Source organism: Haematobia irritans, chromosome 1 (assembly GCF_050003625.1).
Source record: "Haematobia irritans isolate KBUSLIRL chromosome 1, ASM5000362v1, whole genome shotgun sequence".
Lineage (NCBI taxonomy): Eukaryota > Metazoa > Arthropoda > Insecta > Diptera > Muscidae > Haematobia > Haematobia irritans.
Genome location: NC_134397.1, coordinates 85,314,642 through 85,340,085, shown reverse-complemented (window position 1 = coordinate 85,340,085; position 25,444 = coordinate 85,314,642). Strand labels below are relative to the sequence as shown.

Here is a 25,444-nt window from a genome sequence, read left to right as displayed (position 1 = left end):
TTGAATTTTGCATACCAATCAATTATTGTTGATTTCCCTGGGGCAGTATCCGGAATCTCATTATCAAGCCAAGTTTTTCTTCCACCGTATTTTTTCCCCTTCAGAAAACAATATTTTATCAAAACACGAAATTCCTTTTTTCCATTTTTTTCACAATAACAAAAGTTGACTCACAAAAGACGCTCTATCTCACAAACTAATTGACTTACAGACGTCAAATTTTGACACGAATCAATTGAAGGTTGGTACTATATAAAAATAATATGCATTTAATACTAGCGACGCTATCTATGTGTCAGATCGGGGACTTATCAGCCAACCTGTTAAATATTAAACCACGATTATCCATCGATTACATGTTTTGCAAACAGCTTCACCAGTCTCTCCACTGGCTTCAAAATATGTCCACGGCGAATTATCAATATCCATTTTTGTACGGCAAATTGCTGATTTTCAAAAATTTCTTTGCAGGCAAAATTTTTGTTAATTTCCGTTATTTTAAAACTTTTGTAAATTTTATATGTAAGTGTCAATACAACATATTTCAACAACGTCGAGAGTCAGTTGTTACGGAGATGCCACTAATTTTTGATTGTTTTTTAAACCTTTTTTATTTTAATGGGTCTTTGTTGGTTCTACACTCGACTGATTATCGCCTTCCGCTTTACATTTATGCTCATATACACAATAATTTACTGACAGGTTATCGAAGGAATTTGTACGGTAACAGTAGATTTAACGTTTACGTTAACTTTAATGAATATGGGGGTTATTCTGAATTTTGTTAAACTTTTTCACGTACTTTCATATTTTTTTGTTATCCACACATTTACATATTTTTATTTCCTATTGTTTCCATAGAAAATTGTTTAAAATTTATAATATGGCATCTCAGTTATGTATACTAAATTTAAAACAACAGTTCTGCCCCAGTTTTTGAAAAGGGCTGCTCATTTCGTTGGCACTTGTGCCGAAATAAATATGGGTTTTTATTTTCTTTCAGCAAATTCTTTTCTTTTTGAGCAAAATTGAGACACTGGTTAGAACGAGTTTTCTGACATGAAGCCAAAACGATATTCTTTTCTTATATGAGCCCAAATTCATGAATTTGGAAAAAAATTTACGATCAAATTATCTGAAGCACCTTGCTTAACTGTGAGTTCAAGAAAAATTCAACATTAAAGAGTTGCCACTTCGGTGGCCTGATTTTAGGGGCGAACATCAAATTTTTTCTAAACCCGTTAAATGTTTTGCGTGTCATCCTGTTTTATCAAAGTTGGATCTACACTGAAAAAAAGCATGCCCGGTTCCAAGGATTTTGTCTTTACTTTAAAAATGTTGGTATTGATTCCGAGCCAAAGAAGCGGAGAAAACAAGTATGGATACTTTTAAGACAAAATTCTCTTTTAAATTTCGGTTTTGTGTACTTGCTTCTAGGAAAAAAAATTTAATTTTTCGCTTTTTCAGCTTTTTTCCTTCGTATGCTATCAAAGTCCTTTAAAAACGAGTTAACGACAGCTTTATTTTCCAAATTAAGAATCGACTTCCAGTAGAAATTATGCTATGTTTCAAGTAAAAAACCCCTTAAAAATAAAGTGTTGAAAAACATGTCCTATATTTGAATTTTTGCTTTGTAGTCAAGATGCAAAAAGACAACAAATTTAAAGACAATTTCACTAATATTAAAGAATTTTTCTGAATTATTAAAGTCAAGTTGACCTTAGCCCAAACATTTTTTCTTTCATGTTATGTTACTGCTTGACCAAAGTGTCCGATAAAAGCTTAAAACGTATTTTTTCAGTGTTCTATAAGAAATAATAAAAAAATGGGAGTAGTCTAGAATAAAAATTTTACGACAGAATGTAGGTGCATTTTCCGAAAAAAAAATTGTCAAATTGGTGCATTTTTATGCAATTTTAATCTGAAGCACACATGTACACAATTTTTTCTTCTAAAATGTGTACAATTTTGTAGTGAATAGAGTTAAAGAAGAAACCAAGGATTTGGGCAAAAACAGATCTTCTAGGTTCAAAATACATATCTGGCAAAATGTAGGAGATATTCGCACACACACGCAAACTTTTTGAAGATTTTTAAAAGTTCTATACAGCAAAAATCGGTTTATAATTGCGAATTTGACAGCTAAAACAAAATCTCATACCCCCGAGGTGACCAACTTTCAAAACCTACAGGTCAGCCCGTGGACCCACAAACGAGCAGGCCTAAACACCTCAGCTTTCACACAAAGAAAAAAATATATGTTGATATCATCATCCGTTGAAAAGTTGCAGAACTATTTCCAAAAAAGCGATTTGGAACCACTGTGCGCCTTAGCACACTCAGCCCCAAACGCCATTGAACACGATGTATCGAAATGTCAGTTCAATCGTATTGTTAAATTTTTATATTTAGGCGTTTTTAATTACCCGTCAATTAAAATACTGTTCGTTTCAATAACGTTAATCTACAATTTATTTACTATGACTTTACACTAATTCACTTTACAATTCGTTCACACTGATGTTATTCGTTTGACGCTTTAATTAAGACTGACTCGTTAGCAGCATGCGATCGCTTTTATATATGACGGTTTGGCAATGCGAGAATATTCTGGCAGCACTACAATATTCTGGCAAAGCCAGAACATTCTTTGACAACGCTAGAAGAATCTACTACTTCAATCGAAGTATTTTGCTTCATTTTCACAAAATTTATTTCGTCACTCCTTCTTCCAAAAATCTGCTTCACTTTTTGTTCTGCTTCAAATTTTAAAATTTTTCCCCATATTACCTTTTCCTATTCCTTTAATTACGATGAACATAGCGGTTTTTATCATTGAATTATTAACCGATGTGGACCAATTTTTGCATAGGTGTTAGAGACCATATACTTACACCATGCACCAAATTTCAGCTGGATCGAATGAAATTTTCATCTCTTAGAGTCCCCGCAAGCCAAATTTGGGGGTCCGTTTATATGGGGGCTATACGTAAAAGTGGACCGATATGGCCCATTTGCAATTCCATCCGACCTACATCAATAACAACTACTTGTGCCAAGTTTCAAGTCGATAGCTTCTTTCGTTCGGAAGTTAGCGTGATTTCAACAGACGCACGGACGGACGGACATGCTCAGATCGACTCAGAATTTCACCACGACCCAGAATATATATACTTGATGGGGTCTTAGAGCAATATTTCAATGTGTTACAAACGGAATGACAAAGTTAATATACCCCCATCCTATGGTGGAGGGTATAATAAAATGAATTCTATTGTTTTGTTTTCAAAAATGTATGCTACTTCAATTTTATTCAATCTACTCCACTTTTTTCCAAAATCTACTTCACTCAATTTTTCACTAGCGGCAGCACTGACGACCATTAAGTTATTCATCTGGTGGCTGCCAAACACATACACACTCAAATGGATATATGCTCGCATTACTACGCCAACAATAATAATGGCAATAGACAATGAGATGAAATGAGAATGCAAAATAACAAAACTAACTAACATTTCGATATGAAAATAAGCAAACAAAAGAACATAAAAGAAATTTAGGAAAGTACCAGAAAATGAATAGATGATTCCAACAAGTGATAACGAAATTTTATCGTTACAATTTGAAAATTTAAATTAACGGAAACTAATTTAAATACACTTAAATCTATAATTATCAAATTCGTAACAGTATTATTACGTCAAAGCATACTATTCTAACTACTTTTGGAGATTTTCTTTTTTATTATGGACAAAATCGGTGAATTTTTTATCAAATATTTTTTCGAAAGATGGTTTTATTTTGTCATTTTCGGCATTTAGTTTTGTATAAACATAATTTTCCATTAAAAATAAAAAAAAAATAAAATAAAATAAAAAAAGATGAAAGATCAATTAGGATTGGTAAACCTAATTGTATCATAGAGATGGCTTGATTTTCGTTTGTAATTCAATTTATGTAGAAATATTGACGACTTGACATTAAGCAGGGTATTAGAACTAAAGCCATAGAGAGAGAGAGAGTCAGAAACATGCGAAACATGATCGGTCCTGCGTAACCCACCCAGCAAAAAATGAAGCACTATTTCAGCAGGATTGTAAGAGAGATAGGCAGTACCAACTGCTTACAAAACAACCGAATCTGAATTTTGTGGGCGATGTCCCGATTTAGAGCATCTTCTACATAGCGCTGATATAATTGCTCATTTGGCGTGGAGGAAAACAGCACTACCTTTCATGCATCTATACTGCATGAATTGGTTGCAATAACGTACACGAATGATCATAAACTAGTTTGATTACTCGCTTACGTTATTGCCACCAATTCAAGCAGTGTGGATGCACTGTCTACTTTATTGTATACCAAAAAGGGGCAACTAAACTCTTACTGCTGAAGTATTTTTTTTCTAGGCTTACACATTTGCTCACGGAGTCACAATTTGCGAAGAGTTCAGATCCATAAATTAAACCCGGTATCAAGAGACTTTTTGCCAGGAGAAGTCGAATATTGACTAATGTGTATGAATGAGTAACCCATAAAGCTCGTAACTTTGCATATGTCTGTCCAACGACTGTGTTTACATGACTTGACCAACTCAAAGTGCTATTGAATACCACTCCTAAATTCCTAGCAATAGTGACTACATCGATTTTTTTACCATTATCAGAATATCAGTATTAGAGAGAATCTTCTGTTCTTGTGTATAATCACATATTTAGACTTTTGTGGATTTAGTAGCGGACCATTGGCCTTTGCCCATTGAAACACTCGATCAAGATCGTGGTTAAGTTTCTCCAAACATTCACTAGCAATATTTAAGGTTATTTAATGAGTAATGGAGGTATTACTGTTGATATGAATTGTTTTAGAATAGGATACTATTATTTTTTCATATAAATTGAAAGTGTACACTAAAAACAGTGAACCCATCAGGAAGAACTATTTTGGTTAATTTTACAAATGTAGGCAATTGTACAAAATGTTAACTCAAATAAACGCTGACATCACGCCGATATCACAAATTTAAGTAAATATTTTTTTGTCTAATTCAAGACATAATTACTATTTTAGCATGTTAAAGATAATTTCGTTGTTTGAAGGAAAAAATTGGATTTCAAAATTGCAAGAATGTTCTTTTGGCGCATTTAGGGTAAAACGTACAAATATTATTGTGCAGATTTTTTGTTGAATAGATTTGAAAATGAGACAGAGGCTACAATTCTCATAAAAACAAGCCGTTGGTTTGCCTCCGCTAGAGACAGGGCTGGAGGAAGATCGGGAGGTATATGGCCTTGACCCAATGTTATAATTTGTGACCTAATTAAAATAATTTTTTAACAATTGGAAATGACAATCTTAATCTAATTTTTGTATTTTTCCTGTTAAGAGTTAATAGTTTTTTATGTTTTCTGATGTTCCTTTGTAAAGTGTAAAACACTAATATAAATATAACAATAAAATATTCAACGTATTTTTTTTCAATACTGTGTTAAGGTAACATACTTACAGAATAAAAATAAAAAAAAACGCGGAAAAATACTTTCCTGGCTATGAAATAGCGTGGATTCATGCAAAAAGATGCAGTAGGTTTGGTAGAGCGATAGGGGGTATGATGCTGGCAGTCAAAATATCAATTACTCAGAACAGTGTAAAATATTCCTTTAACTATCTGAATGAATTACTAACCATTAAATTGGACTGGTATAAAGATGAAATAATTCTGATTCCAGTTTACTTAAGAGGAGCAAATTGGACAAATTCGCTGAATTAAAAATCATATATATGAATTAATTGGAGGTGTTAATGCCAGAATAGGCGAATTGCAACAAAGTAGTACTGCGGAGTTCGAAACAGAATTTTTTGGCCGGGAAAGTGTCCCGGAGATCAGAAGATAAAGAAATTGATGGGAAAGGAAATATGTTAATGACGTTGGTTTGGTAGTTTTGAATGGTTAAACAGATGGTGATGAGGAAGGAAATTTTACGTTCATCAACTCAATTGACTCTTCCGTAATTGACCTGTGTGCAGTTTCCAGAAACATTCTAGAATATGACGAACTGTTTAAAGTAGAAAACACCCCCGCTTATGTACGACTATATCAAAATCTGGACCGAGAGGATTCATATTTCGAAAGGGATCCAAATTCTGGAGTGAAAATTTCAGACTGGCAGTATAACCAGTATAACCTTTTAGAAAAATAAAATTCTGACTGACTTAGATTAAGCGCGGCATCGACATTTCTCAAGCAGAAGTATTTGTAACGCATTAAGCTTTTTAGCATCAAGTAGGTGGAATTCTATCGAGTCTCGACATCAATTCAAACTCGTCTAAAAATGGCAATCATATGCATCTTGTTTAGGTTGAAAACCTTAGTTGTTAGTACTTTTATTTTTTTTGTATTTATCTTCATAATTTATTATGATTTTAAATAAACTAATAATAATAATAAATGCATCTTGTATACAACAAACCTGTAAGTAGGCGTCCGTAAGCCTTTCGCCAAATCCCGAACGCGCTTCAATAAACCTTTGTCAATTGTATCAAAGTAATCCTTTACAACCAGTTGCAGTGAATGAGTAGCACATTTCACTGATTGTACTGAGAACACGGAATTTTTTTGAAAAAGGTCCCTTGATACAGTGTTACCAAACTCGTCTTCTTAGGTTAGGTTAGGTTAGGTTAAAGTAGCAGCCCGATTAAGATTCAGGCTCACTTAGACTATTCAGTCCATTGTGATACCACATTAACTAAAAGTACCTATTACATATGGGCACTTCTAGTTGTAACCGCTGAACCTTCTTGATTATTTTTCTTTGTTGAACCAACCAGATTGTTCCAAAAATATTAGCAGACTGCTTAAGTTAACGTTTTCCAGATCCGCCAGTAATCTGAAGCTATATGCTCCTAAAAGTTGCTTGCGCTTTACACAAAAAGCAGGACACTCACACAAGAGGTGTTTAATTGATTCTTTTTCCTCCGCATCATGACAGCTCATACAATAGTCATTATACTTCGCGCCAATAGTTTTTGCAAAATCTCCTATCAGGCAGCGACTCGTTATAGCAGATATCAGGAGTGATACCTGACGTCTCGAGAACATTAGCATATCTAGTGTGCGGTTTAAGTTGAAATGGGGCCATATTTGCTTGGTGTCGTTACAACCCTTGCAATTCTCCCATCGAACATTTGCCATCATAACAGCCTTCTCACGCAGCATGAGCTTGCAGGTAGCTAGGGGCATACCAACAAATTCTAGTTCCCCTGGAATATGTAAGGTAGTCCCTAGCCTTGCCAACTCATCCGCTTCGCAGTTCCCCGGAATGTTCCTATGGCCAGGCACCCATATTAGGTGAATATTGTACTGCTCAGCCATCTCATTGAGAGATTTGCGGCAATCGATGGCCGTTTTCGAGTTGAGGAACACAGAGTCCAAGGATTTTATTGCAGGTTGACTGTCTGAGTATATATTAATGCCCACATTTTTTGGAACATTACTTCTCAGCCAATTCGCCACCTCTCTTATTGCTAATATTTCAGCCTGAAAAACACTACAGTGATTAGGTAATCTTTTCGCTATTTGAAGTTCCAGATCATTAGAATATACTCCGAAACCCACTTGTCCATCCAATTTGGAGCCATCAGTGTAGAAATCTATATATTCTTTATTCCCCGGGGTATGTGTGCACCACGCCTCACTGTTGGGGATTAGAGTCTCAAACTTTTTGTCGAAAAGTGGACTCGCCAAAGTGTAATCCACTACGTTAGGCACATCTGGCATTATTTTGAGGACCGAACTGTGACCGTAACTTTTTTCCGACCACAGCGATAGCTCGCGCAACCGCACAGCCGTTGTTGCAGCTGACTGTTTGGCCAAAATGTCTAAAGGCAATAGATGCAGTATGACATTAAGGGAGTTTGTTCCTGTCTTGCTGAATGCACCTGAGATACACAAGCACGCCATACGCCGAACTTTGTCTAAACTTGTCGGCTGGTGAAGTGCCGGCCACCAGACTACAACACCATATAGCATTATAGGTCTAACCACTGCCGTGTATAGCCAATGCACAATTTTTGGTTTTAGTCCCCACTTTTTTCCTATTGCCTTTTGCACGAGTACAAAGCTACAGTTGCCTTCCTCGCCCTTTCTTCAATATTAAGCTTAAAGTTCAGCTTCCTGTCCAAAATAACGCCAAGGTATTTTGCACAATCACCAAAGGGAATTTCAATACCCCCTAAGGAAATAGGCCTAACCGTGGGAGTTTTGCGATCTTTGCAGTACATGACTAATTCTGTCTTTGCAGGATTTACCCCAAGACCATTGTCTTTCGCCCATTGTTCAGTCATCCGGAGGGCCCTCTGAATAATATCTCTGATTGTGGATGGGAATTTTCCCCTGACTGCCAGAGCTACATCATCTGCGTATGCCACCACTTTTATCCTTTCTTTTTCTAGAGTAACCAGAAGGCTATTTATAGCAACATTCCAAAGAAGAGGTGATAGAACTCCTCCTTGGGGAGTGCCTCTGTTCACATACTTTTGTATGTTTGCTTGTCCTAGTGTGGCTGAAATACGTCTCTTCATTAGCAGTTCGTCTAACAGCCTGAGTATACATGGATCAACATTCAGAGTTGTCAGTCCATTTAATATCGAGCTCGGATGGACATTATTGAACGCCCCTTCGATGTCTAGAAACGCCACGATTGTGTATTCTTTGACAGATAGTGAGCTTTCAATAAAGCTGACTAGTTCATGTAGTGCGGTCTCAGTAGACCTGCCCTTCGAGTATGCATGCTGTCGTTTCGAGAACAAACTTGAATCGATGCTAGTTCTAAGATAAATATCTATCATCCTCTCCAGAGTCTTAAGTAGGAATGAGGATAAACTGATTGGTCGGAAATCCTTCGCCCTCGAGTGAGAGGCTTTTCCCGCTTTAGGTATGAAAACGACTTTTGTTTCCCTCCACTTTCCTGGGATATATGATAAGTTGATACATCCTTTATATATCACCGACAACCAGGGGATAATTTTGTCAGTTACAGCTTGTCACTCCGCCGGAGTAATTCCATCAGGTCCAGGGGATTTGAATGGTCCAAAGCTATTTAGCGCCCATCTTATTCTAGTTTCCGATACAATGTCCTCGACAGGAAACGACCGCTGAGCAACTGTGGCACCGCCAGTACATGGTTCAACCGTCTGATTTCCAGGAAAATGTGTGTCCAATAGTACCTCCAGCGTCTCCTCACTGGACGTTGTCCAATTGCCCTCCGATGCTTTAATGAAACCTGGAGCGGAGTTGGTGGATGCTAGAACCTTCCGTAGTCTGGAAGCCTCGGACGTATTCTCAATACTGCTGCAGTAAGCATTCCAAGAGTTATGCTGAGCCTTTCTCAGTTCTCGCTTGTATCCTCTCAGATTCTTCTTGTAAGCGTCCCAGTCCTCAGGGGCTCTGGTGGACTTTGCCTTGTTAAAGAGCTTCCTGCAGGATTTCCTCATATTACTTATTTCCGTAGACCACCATGGTGGTCGATGTTTCCCCCTTGGCTTTCCTCTAGGGCATGCAGCTTTCAGTGAGATGTTGAAGGCCTTAGTAATCCGCTCCACTGCGTGTTCGATATCTTGCACATTTCTCATATTTGTCTCTGTTATTTCCGGTATCATCATATTGAACGATTCCCTATACCTATTCCAGTCAGCTTTCCTAACATTTGGCGGAAATATGATCTTGGTGATATGAACATCAAATTTGAAACTGATGTAGCGGTGATCTGAGAAGCTGTGTTCACTTAAAACCTGCCACTCAGATATCATTTCATTCAGTTCTTGCGAGGCCAAGGTGATGTCCAAAACCTCTTGCCTGTTTTTAGTGACAAAGGTTGGGACATCTCCCATGTTGCAAACTACCAGATTAGTACGCAAAATAAACTCTATTAGCGATTCTCCCCTTGCATTAGTATCACTACTTCCCCATATACTATGATGTGCATTCGCATCGCATCCCATAATGAGTTTCGTCTTTGTTTTCAGTGACTCCTCCACTAAGGTCTTAACGGCATATGGAGGCATCTCCCTGTCATGTCCCATGTAGACCGAAGATACCCAATATTTGCATTTGGCTATTTCTAAACTTGCAACGACAGTGTCTGTATTGCTCATTGAAGGAAGCAGAAACAAGTTGAGCTCGTTTTTAGCAATTATACAGGCTCGATTTACATCATTACCAGTATACTGCAATAGTTTGAACCCCGGAGTACTTAATTCACATATTTTGTTTCTATAAACATATGGTTCTTGAATAAGAACTATGTCTATGTCCCCTTTCATCAGGAGAACTTTTAAGGCAGCACATGCAGCCTTACAATGATGAAGATTTATCTGGAGGATCCGTAGGACCATCGAGATTTTCAACAACCGTCACATCAGCCGTTTCAATCGAGTCATCAAGAATGTCCTCTTCAGAGATATCGGTGACTCTCGCAATAACCATAGGTTCAACTTTGGTGAGTTCTGAGGCAGTAGAAGCCTCCTCACGCATACGGTATCTATCCATGTCTTCAAATGTCTTGGTATCCCCCTCGACTTCGCAATAGGATCCGCTTACTTCTGATTCAGACAGAGGCTTGTCCATTTCTGAATCCTTTAGCTGATCGTTTTTATACACCTTCATTTGGATATAATGAAAGCCATAACATACACGGCCCTGGGACTTTGCTAGATGTGGCAAAGACTGAGTGTTCAATATAAACACTGCATGCCGTCTTGGCCCATCCACTTCATCCAAACGGCCAACCTTCCAATCAGCTGTTGGAAGATCTGGATTGCATTGTTTCAGTCTATTTAAAATAGATTCAGGGTCAGGAGGGTTTGCAGGTATCCACGCATGTGCTCTTGGTCTAGCCGGTATGTCTTTCTTCTCGACTAACTCTAGAGCAGCTCCTTCCCAAACTTCACCAATTAGTATCAGAGCAGCTTTAAAACATTCTATAGACCTCTGGTCCTCAAATGCGACTAGCTTAAATCGTCCTTGATACCAACCAGCCTCTTGGTGTCGAGGATCTGGGCCGGGGAACTTTTCCAGCACCTGTGAGTAGACGCCAGACAAAGCATTCTCAATTTCCCCCCATTTTTGCTTTGGAACCATACCGTCCAATGCTCCTTTATTTATGATAGCCATCACAAGGCTGTCTTTAGCAACTGAGGCAAACGATCGTTGATCCCTTTTGGAGGATGGCAGCTCATCCGGTGATCGTTCCCTTTTTCCAGCCTCAAGAATTCCTTGAGCCCATTTTAAGGAATCGCTTTGTTTAGCCGACAACGTGCTTGGGTCGACTGATCCTAATTTCTTTAGGATAAACAAAGCATTTCTGCGTTCTTTGAATCTCTTTCGTGAGGGATTACCTCCTTTTGATGCCGTTACCTTGGAAAAGGTCCGACTGGTCAAATTGTCGCCACCTGTCGACCCGTCTACAGGTCGACTAATTGGGCCTAACTCTTGGTCATTGCCCAAATTTATAACTCCAGTCGATACCCGTCCACTGGGCCCTGAAGTTAGCAACCCAGTGGATGTCTTTGAATTTCTCTGCATGGTGGCCTAATATCCCACCACACTTGAAATTCGTAGTAGGTACTTATTACGATGGTTTTATCCGCTATTAAAAAACACGTCCGTTCCGTTCGGCGGTTGAAATAATAATCGTAATGAAGCTCGTCTTCTTAATCCTCGTCGAATAATTTTACCATTTTAATCAAATTCCGGCCATTATTCGTCGTAATTGTGTAAATTTCATTATTTTCCATGGAACCATTGATATCGAAAATCTAAATTTTTTAAAGGTACTACACAATTCTTCTCAAAAAACGTTTTTACACAGTCGGCACACATTTACATTATCACCTTTTTCAAAAAATTCACGAGAAGTATTATCATAAGCCTAGTACTAAGATCACGTTTTCACACGAAAAACTGTTATACCCATATCGTTAGCGCGGAATAAATGCGAAATCTTTGTTTTGAGCATTTTTCAACAAATATTTATACAACCCTCGATTTTTTCACACGAAAAAATAGGCAGGCATATTATTTCGCATAAATAAGTTAACATCATCCCTGGGTTTGAGACCATATTTACAAAGATTGATGAAGATATTCGTTTTTTGCAGAAACGCACAGTACTAAGCAATAATTGTGACCCATATTCACGATTATAACCGAGCGTGGCACACAGACGATGTGCTTAAACCATCAAATGAAATACTTAGTCACAACAAATTTAGCGAAAATAGCAAGGCTTACTTCGTTTTTGTTGTACTAAACCATGTATAATGTCATGAAGTAATTACATTGATTTACAATTTGTAATTATCAGGTCAGCGGCAAAATTTGAAACATGAGTTTTATTTTATGAAGAAAAAAACTAAAACTCCTATAAAGAGTTTTATTTGCTGACAGAAAAAAAAATAAAACTCCAAAAAAAAGAGTATTATTTATGACGGATGAATGAAACTCTCTTTCAGCTAAAGTATCCTCAAGAATCCTCTTCCTGCCCGGTCTACAGGCTCTCTTTTGTAACGCTGGATCTCACGCTCTAGGTAGAGAAGATTAAATCTTCCTCGTGGAGGTTGTCAATTCATAAGATGGAGGTTTGAATGGATGCTGCGGAGGAGATTCTGCTTTGACAACGTGTAACTGTATCTACCCTCAAATATATATTTTTTGTCTTCAATCACGGAATTAATGGTCCAATAATTTTTTATTTGAAATGTCTTCAATCACAGAAATGATTGTATCAATTAAAAAAATTAATTGAAAGTCGATTAATAAATAAATTGATACTATTAATTTTTGAGATTTTTGTTTCAATTAAAAAACGTCGAAAACGTCATGTACCTTTATGGAACGAAAAAAACGTAGTTAATGTCAAAACTACTTTCAAGGTGAAGATTTTTTAAATATTTTTTGAAATATGTACTCAAAAGAATTTGCTCTTTTTGCAGAGAAACATTCATTTCTCCAGAGAAACGTCTGAATGCATCACAGTTTCAAAGAGTTTAAACTGTGAAAATTGTTGTGCAAAAACCGGATTTAACTACAACGTGTGGGCACAAGTTAGGTTAGTTTAAAGTGGCAGCCCGATTAAGTTTCAGGCTCACTTAGACTAATCAGTCCATTGTGATACCCCATTAACAAAAAGAACCTATTACATATGGACACTTTTAGTTTTAACAGCTGAACCTTCTCGATTATTTTCTTCTCTTGAACCAACCAGATTATTCCAAAAACATTGGCAGACTGCTTAAGTTAACGCTTTACAGGTCCGCCAGTAATCTAAAGCTATATGCCCCTAAAATTCGCTTACGGCTTATACATAATGCAGGACACTTACACAAGAGGTGTTTAATTGATTCCTTTTTCTCCGCATCATGTCAGCTCATACAGTAGTCATTATATGGGAATATTTTGGTGATATTGTTTTCTGTGTATCTAGTGTGCGGTTTAAGTTTAAATGGGGCCATATTTGCTTGGTGTCGTTACAACCCTTGCAATTCTTCCATCGAACATTTGCCATCATAACAGCCTTCTCACTCAGTAAGAGCTTGCAGGTAGCCAGAGGCATACCAACAGATTCTAGTTCCCCTAGAAAGGTAGTTCCTATCCTTGCTAACTCCGCTTCGAAGTTTCCCGGTATGTTCCTATGGCCAGGCACCCATATTAGGTGAATATTGTGTTGCTCAGCCATCTCGTTGAGAGATTCGCGGCAGTCGATGTTAAGGAACACAGAGTCCAAGGATTTTATTGCAGTTTAATTCGAACATTTGTTGGAACATTACTTCTCAGCCAATTCGCCAGCTCTCTTATTGTTAAAATTTCAGCCTGAAAAACACTACAGTGATTACACAAAAAAAAACTTTTTTGATTTTAATCAGGAAAATCGCGGATTCAATCATTTTTTAATGAAATGTCTTCAATCGCGAAAATGATAGTATCAATCACCCATTGTGATTGAAAACCAACACGATTTTTAATTAAAAATTTAATTGGCTTTTCTCACGGAATCAATTAATCGTGTGTCTCAATTAGGTTGGTTGCAGAATAATATTATTCATTTGCCGTTGTAGACTTTTGGCATAAAAATGTGTCTTAAGGGGCTCGGCAAGTCTAATTTTAGTAGCAATTCCTTTTCAATATTTGGAACTAATCAGAGACAAAAATAATGTCAAAGTAATAATATTTGGTGTAATATTGACGATAGGAAATATTTTTCAAATTCTGGAAATAAAAAATATAAATAGAAAACATACATATTTTTATTATACAAATTTAGTGCTATTTTCGGATATTTTTCATATTTCTACTTAAATAATTAATTGAATCAATTAACATACGAGTATTAATTGAATCCATTTACAAATTAGATTAAGTGTATAATTGAAAAAATTTCACTGTGTATGATTTGTTTCTTTATTTTTAGTTCTATCTTTGCTAACTCGAGAAGAACGAATTTCGAAATTTTCGTTATTTCAATTTTCGCACGAGATAGTTAATTTTTCCCATAACATAGTTTACTTCTTTTCTGTGTAGAAGTGAATAATGATATCCATTGCATTGTATAACGGAGTTAAAATTGGTTGTAGCCCATTGACCTTTAGTTATGACTCTTCGTAGTGTAAAGGCTTATAAGCGGATTTGGTTAAATGTGAATCACAAAAATGTTTGAGACATTTGTGTAGCATTTTTGTAATGAAAATGTGTTTTTTAAGGTTTCCGTTGAAAATTTTTACGAACGCGCTTTTGACCACACAATATATCTATCGCGTGCATGCGTAAATGATGTAACTTTCTTCCTTTGCACAAATTTAATAAAATTTATTAATTTGACACAAAACGTAATCGATTTGCTGAAATCGAAAACGTTTGTATTTGTTATTAAATCAAATATGTTCAGTGCTGATGGTAACTTTGAAGTGACACTTGCGACCAAAGCAACAATTTACTCTGAAGGATTAGTTGAATGGAAGCCACCGGCAATTTACAAGTCATCCTGTGAAATTGATGTAGAGTATTTCCCCTTCGACGAACAGACTTGCGTTTTGAAATTTGGCAGTTGGACATATGATGGCTTCAAGGTAGGTTTCACACAAAAACAAATGAAGAATCAAGTAAAAACAGAAATATGTCCTGAATTCGATTCACGTCAACATCATGCCTGATTTATGTTTTGAATTGTATATTATTAATATATTCCAATTATTAAACCTGTGAATGCCAATGGAATTTTTTGTACTTTGTATATTCTATCTTCTATAATAATAAAATAATATCGAATTACACAATAATACATAGGAAAACTCACACACACACATACATATTCTCACCAAATGTAAATAGAATATAAAGATCATACGCATTTACATGTAACAACCACAATTGGAAATTTCGGGATATATAATTGTCGATAATTATAATATGTACATAAGTAGCAATTGCGGAATATACACTGGTAGAAAAAGCTTTATGATATATATGTAACGAAATTTCTGATTAGAATTAAGCCCACGAAGAAATTTCGTGTCTATAAGGTGTATTGTTTTGTTATCATATTGATTTTTTTTTTTGAATACCCAAATATTTCATACAATTAAAAAGACCCAGTACATTGTCTAAATGAAATTGTTTCATAATATTAATGAAAAGTTTCGTTGGCATTTTAAATTAATTATTCTTATTGTGTCTAAGGTTTCCATATTCAATTATAAAATCTACGGATAAACAATATAACGAATCAGTTTAGCATAGTCAGATTTTATGTGGCTGAAGCGAAAATTCGATCTAATGTACCAAGAGCGTGAATAGTTTCATACAAAGAATATTTTATGGCATATTAAACACAGGCAGTACAACATTATTTTTAATTGTTCATATTCATGAAGGTTCACAAAGCTATATAATTTAAGTACTCGTCGTTCATGTTGTTACATCTAATTCCTTCGCTCTCTATAAGGTGTCTTAATTTTAAGTTAGTGTTGATTATCTATGGGCTTAGAATTAATTCGGTTAATGTCTTCCAACTAAAGTGCAGTGCAATTTATGCAGCAATTTTACACTGAGGAAATTAGTATTGATTCGGAGCCAAAGAAAAGCGGAAAATTAAAGTAAGGATATTTTAGGATACAATTCTCTTTTAAATTTGTGAGTTTAGCCTTCTTGGTACTAGAAAACAAATTTAAATTTATTCGTTTTTTCTGCTTTTTTCAAGATGAAATTATGCTATGTTTCAAGTAAACAAAGTGTTTAAAATAACACAATTTTACGTTGTAGTTAAGATACAAAAAGTCAACAAAATTTAAAGACTTAAAGATTTCCTTAATTTTAAAGAATTTGTCTGAATTATTAAAGTCATGTTGACTTTAGTCGAACAAAATTTTCTTTTATGTATAGATATCTATTTTAAGACGAATCACATAACTGTAAGGACAAAACGACTTCATTGAAAGGTTGATCGCAAGAAAAATAGCTTTATATCAGAGAAAAGCGTCTCCTATGCTAAGCAAACTTCGCATTCGTTTTTAAAGGACAAGAAGTCTTTAGCCTCACGACAATATTTTTTCAGTGTTTGGTTGCAAAGGTCGGAAACTTTCTCTCTTTTGAAAATTTTCCAAAGAGTACCCCGAAATGCATAACATTTTCCATTTTTTTAACGAGCAGCCTTTGACATAACGAAATTGCTGTTACACAAAAATTTTTTGTGTATTTTTTGTTTATTGACTAAATAAAAATGATTATACATTTATATTTTAGACTTCAAAATCTACAAAATATTACAGTAAATATCTAGGATATTAAAAATTTTCCTTACAACATAATTTGTTAAATTCAACTCGAATGTTATGGCACTAAACCCAATTGCCCTTAAATGCTCGTTAAATGAACTGTCTATCTTTGGATTGAAAATAGGTTAAGATTTATTTTGAATATGCTGAAAAGTAATTTTAAGTGTTGTTTAAATCATGAAAATGCCATTTTTTAATTTGATTTTTCTGATTCTTGATTAATAAAATTATACACTGAAAAAACAGTGAACCCACCAAGAAGAAAATTTTCGGTTAATTTTAGAAAATTTTGAATATTTTTAGAAAATTTTAACTAAACAGTATTACAAACGCTGGCATCATGCCGATGTCATTAAAATAAGTAAATATTTTTTGACAAATTCAAGAAAATTTATTAGACATAATTAAGTTTTTTCACTTGTTTAAGAAAAATTTGTAGTTTCAAGGAATATTTTGGAGTTCAAAATTGCAAGAATGTCTTTAGTGACATACGAAGTTCATGATGAACACATTTGTAGTAAAATTTGCAAATTTAAAGAAATACTGAACTATTTTGTGGAAGACACGAATTTAGTTAATCTTTATGCTTCATTTGTGTAATTTTTTTCCTCGATTTTAGTTAATGTAACTAACGTACGCAAAAAATTATTAGAGTAAAGGAAACTTTCTCCAAACATAATAATTCCATGAACTAAAATAAAGTTAAATTGGCATTAGTTAAATAGAGAGTTCACTTTTTTTTTTGAGTGTACAAGGAAAAAAGCTCGTCCGGTTCTAAAATTTGTATTTTTACATAAATACTTTGGATTTTTTCCGAGTCAAAGAAGAAGAGAATCGAAGCAAGGATACAATTATGACACATTCAAATTTGAGTTTTGAATACATGCTACTAGGAGAACGAATTGACTCCTATTTTTGAACGCTACAAAAGGTCAACAAATAAATAAACATAAAGAAGATTTCATAAATTTTTGAAAATTTTTTTCAATATTATTAAAGCCAAGTTGAGCTTAGTCCAACAAATTTTGTTTTTATGTAGAGGCACTCATTTTTAATTCGAATCATTTAACTGTAAGGATATTTTTGCAGTGTACTTCATTTTTAGACAAAAATCTGGGAATGATTAAAAGAGAAAGAAAACGAAAAAGGAGTTGAATCCGCGGAGTAGAATCCGCGACCGAGGTACAGCAACATATGGACATAGGATTGCCATATCTAGTAGACCCACGGAAAAAATCCCCTTTTTTATAAAGTTTTTCCTTTTAGAGTAAATATATCCGAATTTATGATAAGTGATTCAACAATTGTCTCTAAACTGTTCTATTTGTTTTTAAAGTCTGAAATTTTGTAGTTTTCCTTAAAGATCGATATTAAGTACGAGCTCAGCCGCTAAATCAAAAATTAATCGGTAAAAGCAGAATAGATATATATAGTTTCATTTATTTATTTATTATTTCGGCATGTGGTCCTTTAAAAAATCTTTTTTCGAGTTTTGATTAATTGTAAAATTTATGTTTCCAATATTTCGACTAACATCGTCAGTATCGAGAGGAAATTAAAATTTTAACACATAAACAAAATTAAAAAAGAGGCATTTTTCGTCCGTTCCTAAAGAAAGTTAATTGACAATTAATAATTACAATAGGACCTCAAACCGAAATAAGAAAAAAATAAATTAATTAAAACAAAAGGTCAACTTAAGTACCCAACAAATTCTTGTAAAGGCACAACTTTAAAAGCACTTCAAAATATGTCATCTTTATTTTAACTAAATAAGAAGTTCGATTGACTGGGTGTTACCCAGTTCATATTTTATAAAATATTCATCAAAAATTTCATTAAAAGGCATGTATTTATAAAATGGAAAATTTTTCCTGTAAATCTTTGGAATGTAATTCTCTCCAAATGCGTCCAAGGCTAATATTGAGGTTATTGGCAATTACTCCTTGCACAGCATCCATGGGATCTGAAGAATTCCTAAGGCAATGTCCCCCAACATGGGGAGATAATAAAAATCCAGGCGGTATTTTTAGTAAATCTTCTGAAGAAATAATTGTCCCACCGATAAAACAACTGACTCGAAAATGAGAATCAAAGCTATTCTAATTTAAGAACAGGAAATTGTTACCGAAAATAAGCAGAGTGGATTTTTTATTTTATCGTATTTGGAATAGACCCGAAAATAAGAACATGGCTAATAGCCCGATGTAGGCGCCGTATATTTCAGCGATCACATTGGCTGAATGTTATTCGCTAGTAGCCCGATGCAGGCGCTAGCGACATGGTTTTTAATATATTTTTCAAAATGTTACCATTTGACATTTTGAATGACATTTTTACCATTACTTTTAGCTGAGTAGAATATTCCAAAAACTCGTTTTGCTTCTTTACGAATATTCTTAGAGATTCCGTTTCATGATTTCTCGATGCGAGAAGTTCTCACTAAAAATGCAGAACATCGGCACAGCCTTTTTTAAATGAATGAGAAACGTTTAACATCCAATGTTTAATTCCAAGGTGATGCCGGGGCTGTTTATGCAATTGTATCGTATCCGTAAACTTTACAAATTTTATTTTCACTCATTTTTAAACATTTTCCCTAAAGCTGAGTACTATGTTCAGTTTTCAAGCTGAAAACCAGCTTGTTTTCACGGTTACTTTTTTTAATTAATAGATTTAGACATATAAGATTATTTGCAATCAATTCCTTGGATCTTTCCCATTCATTATTTGGCAAGCCTTGATCATAATATAATCGTCTTCATAAATATATTTGTACTTTTAATTTAGTGTTTTGGTGGAAAAACCGAAGATAGTCTTCACCTTAAGTTCTTAGAATTTTTTTTTTTTGGTTAAATGACGTCAGTCTTGACCAATATTTTAAACTAGGCCAATAGCCTCAAGTTTCTAGTTTATTATAATTTGTAATTATAAATAAATAAATGAACTAGAATAACCCTTTTACATTACTTCAGAGAATTTATTCCCGAAAGTTCTACTAGAAAACACGAACCCATTTTTAACAGCAATTTCTCACAGAATCATTAAACACATCGCAATATATTCTTAATGTATCATGCTAAGCATTGCATCGTTTGGGGAACTATGTAGTTTTAAATCTAGGCTCTTTAAAAATCCAAATTATTATAGACTAAGTCTAGCCCCGCACTATGGTTCCAAATCGTTTTTTTGGAAATAATTCTATAGCTTTGGAACGGATAAAGATATCAACATAATTCTTTGTGAGAAAGCTGAGGTGTTTTCCACTAAGGTTGCAAGTTTGTGGGTCCCTAGTGGGTCCACGGGCTGAAATTTAGGCGTTGTAAGTTGGTCACCTCGGGAGTTCTTAGAATTTTTTTTTTTGGTTAAATGACGTCAGTCTTGACCAATATTTTAAACTAGGCCAATAGCCTCAAGTTTCTAGTTTATTATAATTTGTAATTATAAATAAATAAATGAACTAGAATAACCCTTTTACATTACTTCAGAGAATTTATTCCCGAAAGTTCTACTAGAAAACACGAACCCATTTTTAACAGCAATTTCTCACAGAATCATTAAACACATCGCAATATATTCTTAATGTATCATGCTAAGCATTGCATCGTTTGGGGAACTATGTAGTTTTAAATCTAGGCTCTTTAAAAATCCAAATTATTATGGACTAAGTCTAGCCCCGCACTAGGGTTCCAAATCGTTTTTTTGGAAATAATTCTATAGCTTTGGAACGGATAAAGATATCAACATAATTCTTTGTGAGAAAGCTGACGTGTTTTCCACTAAGGTTGCAAGTTTGTGGGTCCCTAGTGGGTCCACGGGCTGAAATTTAGGCGTTGTAAGTTGGTCACCTCGGGAGTATGCATTTTTTTTAGCTGTCAAATCCGCAATTATGGACCGATTACGATGATTTTCGATCGATAGATTTTATAAACCCCTACAAAAAAGTTAAGGTGCTTGTGCGAATATCTTTTACATTTCGTGAGGCATGGGCCATTTCAATAAAGTGAGGTCAGTGTTTTGAATCTAGAAGGCCCATTTTTAGGCCGATCCATGTTTTAATTTCTTAACTAACCATGTGCTTTAAATTAAACTAACTATGTGCTTTAGATTAAAAGTTGTATACTCCATAATTTGGAATTTAAAAAAAATCTGAATGTTGACTATTTTTTTTTTCTCGAAAAAGCACCAAATAGAAAACCAAATAAAGATACGTTTTAAGCTTCATTCATTTGGGTCAAGTAGTATATGAGTTCTTCTCAACCCAAAATTGTCATTTTTGAAAAAGAAACAAATTTGTTTAATTTTACAATTATTATTCGAGCTTTTATGGACAAATTAGATTAACCCTCTAATGCCCTCTTTAGGCGGGCTTCATTTAATAAGGAAGCTTTTAGTAAAACACACCATAATACAACAAAACTGCACGCAGAGAAGAAACATGATTGCCACAATCATATTCGAAGAGCAAAATAATATGATAGCAGCTATTTTTGCGGCGACCATGTAACATTTTAACCTGCAACCATGTTGGCTCAGTGAACATGGTTCTAAGAAAAATACAATTGTCCTCATCTAAAATGTTATTATATTGATAAAAAGAATTTTGTTTCCATTAAAAGACAATGGTCACGATCTAAAATGTTATGTTATTCGTCAAAAATGTTTTTCTTCTAGTTAAAAGAACATGGTCACAACCTAAAATGTTTTGATTTTTATGAAAAAACTTTTTTCGTCGTCGAAAAAAGGACGCCACTTGAGAAAAGAAAACACAAAATCAACTTTATTTATTTGTTTTTATTTATTTATAAACTAATTCATTGTTTATTTGTATTTATAATGTCGTGCAAGCAAACTTCACATATTTTTACACACTCTAGTTTGGTTCAATTTCAACAATAAGTAATCATTCCATATTTACTTCGTGCCCATCAAATGTACAAACGCAGACATCATGTAACTGCAAATAAAAATAAATTATACCATATATCAAAACGCAGAACAAAAACCACGTATATTTTTTTCAATTACACTTTCCTTTTTGGTATTCACATAAAACCACGTGCCATTTCTGAATAAATAAATTAACACAAAACACAATAATTCCGTATTCTCCGTCCATTCCAAGAAACAATCAACACACGACTGACGCGCAAAATGAAAATCGTGTGTACCTGCTCAATGTTTTTATAAAATTCTTGTCGCTGCAAAAAAATTAAAAAAATAAATGGTCACGAAAACAATGTACATGGTCTTTATGGCCATGTAATGGTTGTAGACATGTCTATACGTAAACTATAAAAATATTTTTTTCTCCGCAAAAAAGTAAAAAAATTGAATGGTCAGATACATGATTTTCCTGACCATATAATGGTCTCAAATTCTATCATTTAAATAATAGAACATGTTTGCGGCATTTGAGAACCATTTAAATGCTTATTGCCAACATATATTTTTCTCCGCTCGAAATTTATTTTTACAAAGACAAAATACATGGTTTTCGCGACAATTACATACTCTAAATAAGCATTAAATGGATGCGGCAACCATGTCCAAACATGTTTTTTCTGTGCGTGTGGGTAAAATAAAAAGAAAACTTATGGCGATTTCGATTGGGAAAAAGGTGCAACATTCTCGAAATTGATTGCCACATATGAATGACACCGTCATAAATTTTGGTTCCTGTACCCCTCAAAATGTTGCGAATTAATAATAACTTTGGAATGGCACTATCATTTGGGCGAAAACACATTGAGGGAAAAAGTAGTGTAACACCAAGGCAACATTTTTATTGCGAAACGAAAACGCCCTTAGTTTAAAATGTTCAAGAGACTTTGCAGCATATACTGAATTTTACCGTATAAATTTTTCTGTTTAGTTTTCTTGCTTTTGTGTCGTTAACATTGAAAATTTAATCAACTGGCAAAAAAAAATTGGGGCATTAGAGGGTTAAGGAACTTGATTAATAGACTCATTGAAAGAAAACGCCAGATACAAATCTACACACGCCTAGACTGTGCATGTAGTGTTTTTCCTAGTTTTACGACGGGCTCTTCGTTGCTTATTATTTTTCATGTTACACTACCCAGCAAAAAAATTTGGAAGTTCTTCTTAAGGCACAACTTTAAAAGCACTTCCGAAAATGTCCTCCTTATTTTAGCTGCACAGGAAATTCATTTGAGTCAATTTTTTATAACTCGCTTTTTTTTTCCTATTTTTAATGGGAAATTTAAAATTTTATTGTTTCAAATGGGTTAAAAACAGATTAAAAATTAATAAAATAATGCAACTTATTTAAATTTTGCCGAAAAAAAATGCTAAATCCTTTCCAGAAAAATTGCGAATTTTTAAAAATATTTGATGTTAAACGTTCCACACAAGCGTTATAATGCACTAAAAATCATAAAAAAATTTAAAAATTATTTATTCGTCAAAATATCAAAAAATGTCTTTATTCACATCGAAATCACTGGATTCGCATCACACCTTAAGAAGTGATGCAAATTCAGTGCAACGGCTGTTGAAATGGTGGACATCCGTCCTATGACAAGCCCATGTTAAAATCATTGCTTCTGCGCCAATTTTGCACCACTTCCAGATCCAAAAAGAACATTTTCACTACTTTTTTGGCGACGCTTTTTTTGCTGGGTACTAATGTACGCGTTAGAATTGTTGTTGTCTCCTTGAAACCAGTTTCTGTAAGTTGTCACATGTTGTTGTTGACTGTAGAAACAAAAGCATTGTTCGATTGTTCACCACTAAGGTGAATTCAACACATAGCTTCTAAAAATAAATTTCGTGTTGTTGCATTACAGCAGTAACAAAACGAAATAAAAATAAGATTAAGGGACTTGGAGTTATATGAAAAGATGATGTACAGTGGGAGTATAGATAATTCAATTTGTAAGAGGAAAATTCCTAGATGTTTTCTCCATAAGGAGTTAGCATAAATGGCCCAAAATTGTGTTATCTATCCCAGCCAGATCTATACTAAAGGCTGTGGAAAGGTTCATTCGCCCGAACCGAAACATGTACAGTCTAGGCGTGCATAGATTTGTATCTGGCGTTTTCTTTTCAATGACTCTATTAATCAAGTTCCTTAATCTAATTTGTCCATAAAAGCTCGAACAATAATTGTAAAATTAAATATCATGCATGTGGGCGTTAATTGCCTGTTTCACTATCAGGTTAACATGAAGAAGAAACAAATTTATTTTAAAACATTTTCATTTGGCAAAGCACTTATTGCTAAGCCGATCTCTTTTCCTGAAAGCCTAGTGTGTCCCATAACTAACTGTAAAAGGTTTCAACATCCTACCGGTTTTTTAACATATGTGCCCACTTTGGAAACTTTGGGGATTTTTGATACGAATTTTGGGAATGGCGTATTCATCAATATTTCATGAAACAATTTTTCATGTAAAACTCTGAAACAATCTTAACGATATCATAATTATTTTAAAAGTTATAAAGGTTTCAATTCATTTTTTTTTTCATTTCCAAAAAAATTGAATTTAGAAACAAGAAGAAAGCTTTCTCAAATACCTTCCCAACGATATATTATATTTATACTGTTGCTTAGTAAAATGCGCCAAAAATGTGCACGTAACATCACTAACTCGGGTGAAATTTGAAGCAAATTAGAGCTAAATTTTTTTGGGGGGTCAGATATATATGGGAGCTATATCTAAACCTGAACCGATTTCAACCAAATTAGGTATGCACTGTAATAATGTGAAATCTACTACCTGTGCAAAATTTCAAGTAAATCGGAGTAAAACTTTGGTCTCAGAGTGAAAATTTGTTCTCCGGAGTCTAACTCGGGCGGGAGATTTGTATGGGAGCTATATCTAAATCTGAACCGATGTCCACCAAACTGAGCTTAACATGGAATCGGGCAGCACTCAGTGATAAGAGAGAAGCTCACCAATGTGGTATCACAATGGACTGAATAGTCTAAGTGAGTCTGACACATCGGACTGCCACCTAACCTACTAATTGTATTCCTTGGGCAAAATTTTGAACAAACCAAAGTGAAGCTATGGCTTATTGGATTCTGACCAAATCCGGTGTTACTTCACTTTTATGGCGCCAGAAGCAAAAAAAGAAAATCTTGTCGAAATCGGTCCATAATTGCGGATTTGGCTAATAAAACAAAATTTCATACCCCCGAGGTAACCAATTTTCAACGCCTAAAGGGTGATACGGTCAAAATTTGGTCAATATAAACTTGACGTATTTCTTTCAATTTTGCATTTAAAAAACCTGAACACCCCTCATTTTGAAGGTGTGTGTGTAGAATGTTGCTCCTATTTTGATTTTGGCATTCACTCTTCAGTTGTCAAAATGCCGTCCAAGCAAGAAGAGCAGCGTATCAAAATTTTGCTCGCGCATCGCGAAAATCCGAGCTACTCGCACGGAAAGCTGGCAAAATCGCTAAAAGTTGCCAAATCAACCGTTACAAATGTAATTAAAGTGTTTGGGGATCGTTTGTCGACAGCCAGGAAGTCTGGATCGGGGGGAAATCGAAAACCGGAAGCCGCTGAGACGACAAAGAGAGTTGCCGGTAGTTTCAAGCGAAACCCTAACCTCTCTCTCCGATATGCCGCAAATAAGCTGG

At 34.7% G+C, this 25,444-nt stretch overlaps 1 protein-coding gene across 5 annotated transcripts in view; it reads left to right on the top strand.

Moving 5' to 3' along the window:
* nAChRalpha4 (nicotinic acetylcholine receptor alpha4) overlaps nucleotides 1-25,444 on the top strand; it is a 220,107-nt gene that overhangs the window by 49,441 nt on the left and 145,222 nt on the right. For 4 of the 5 annotated variants that reach the window (XM_075291039.1, XM_075291040.1, XM_075291041.1 and 1 more), the window contains exon 4: nucleotides 14,943-15,123. The exons of the other annotated variant lie outside the window; for it this stretch is intronic. In XM_075291039.1, the coding sequence (XP_075147154.1) occupies nucleotides 14,943-15,123 (181 nt within the window). The remainder of the gene's footprint in view (nucleotides 1-14,942; nucleotides 15,124-25,444) is intronic. 5 annotated transcript variants of the gene reach the window in all.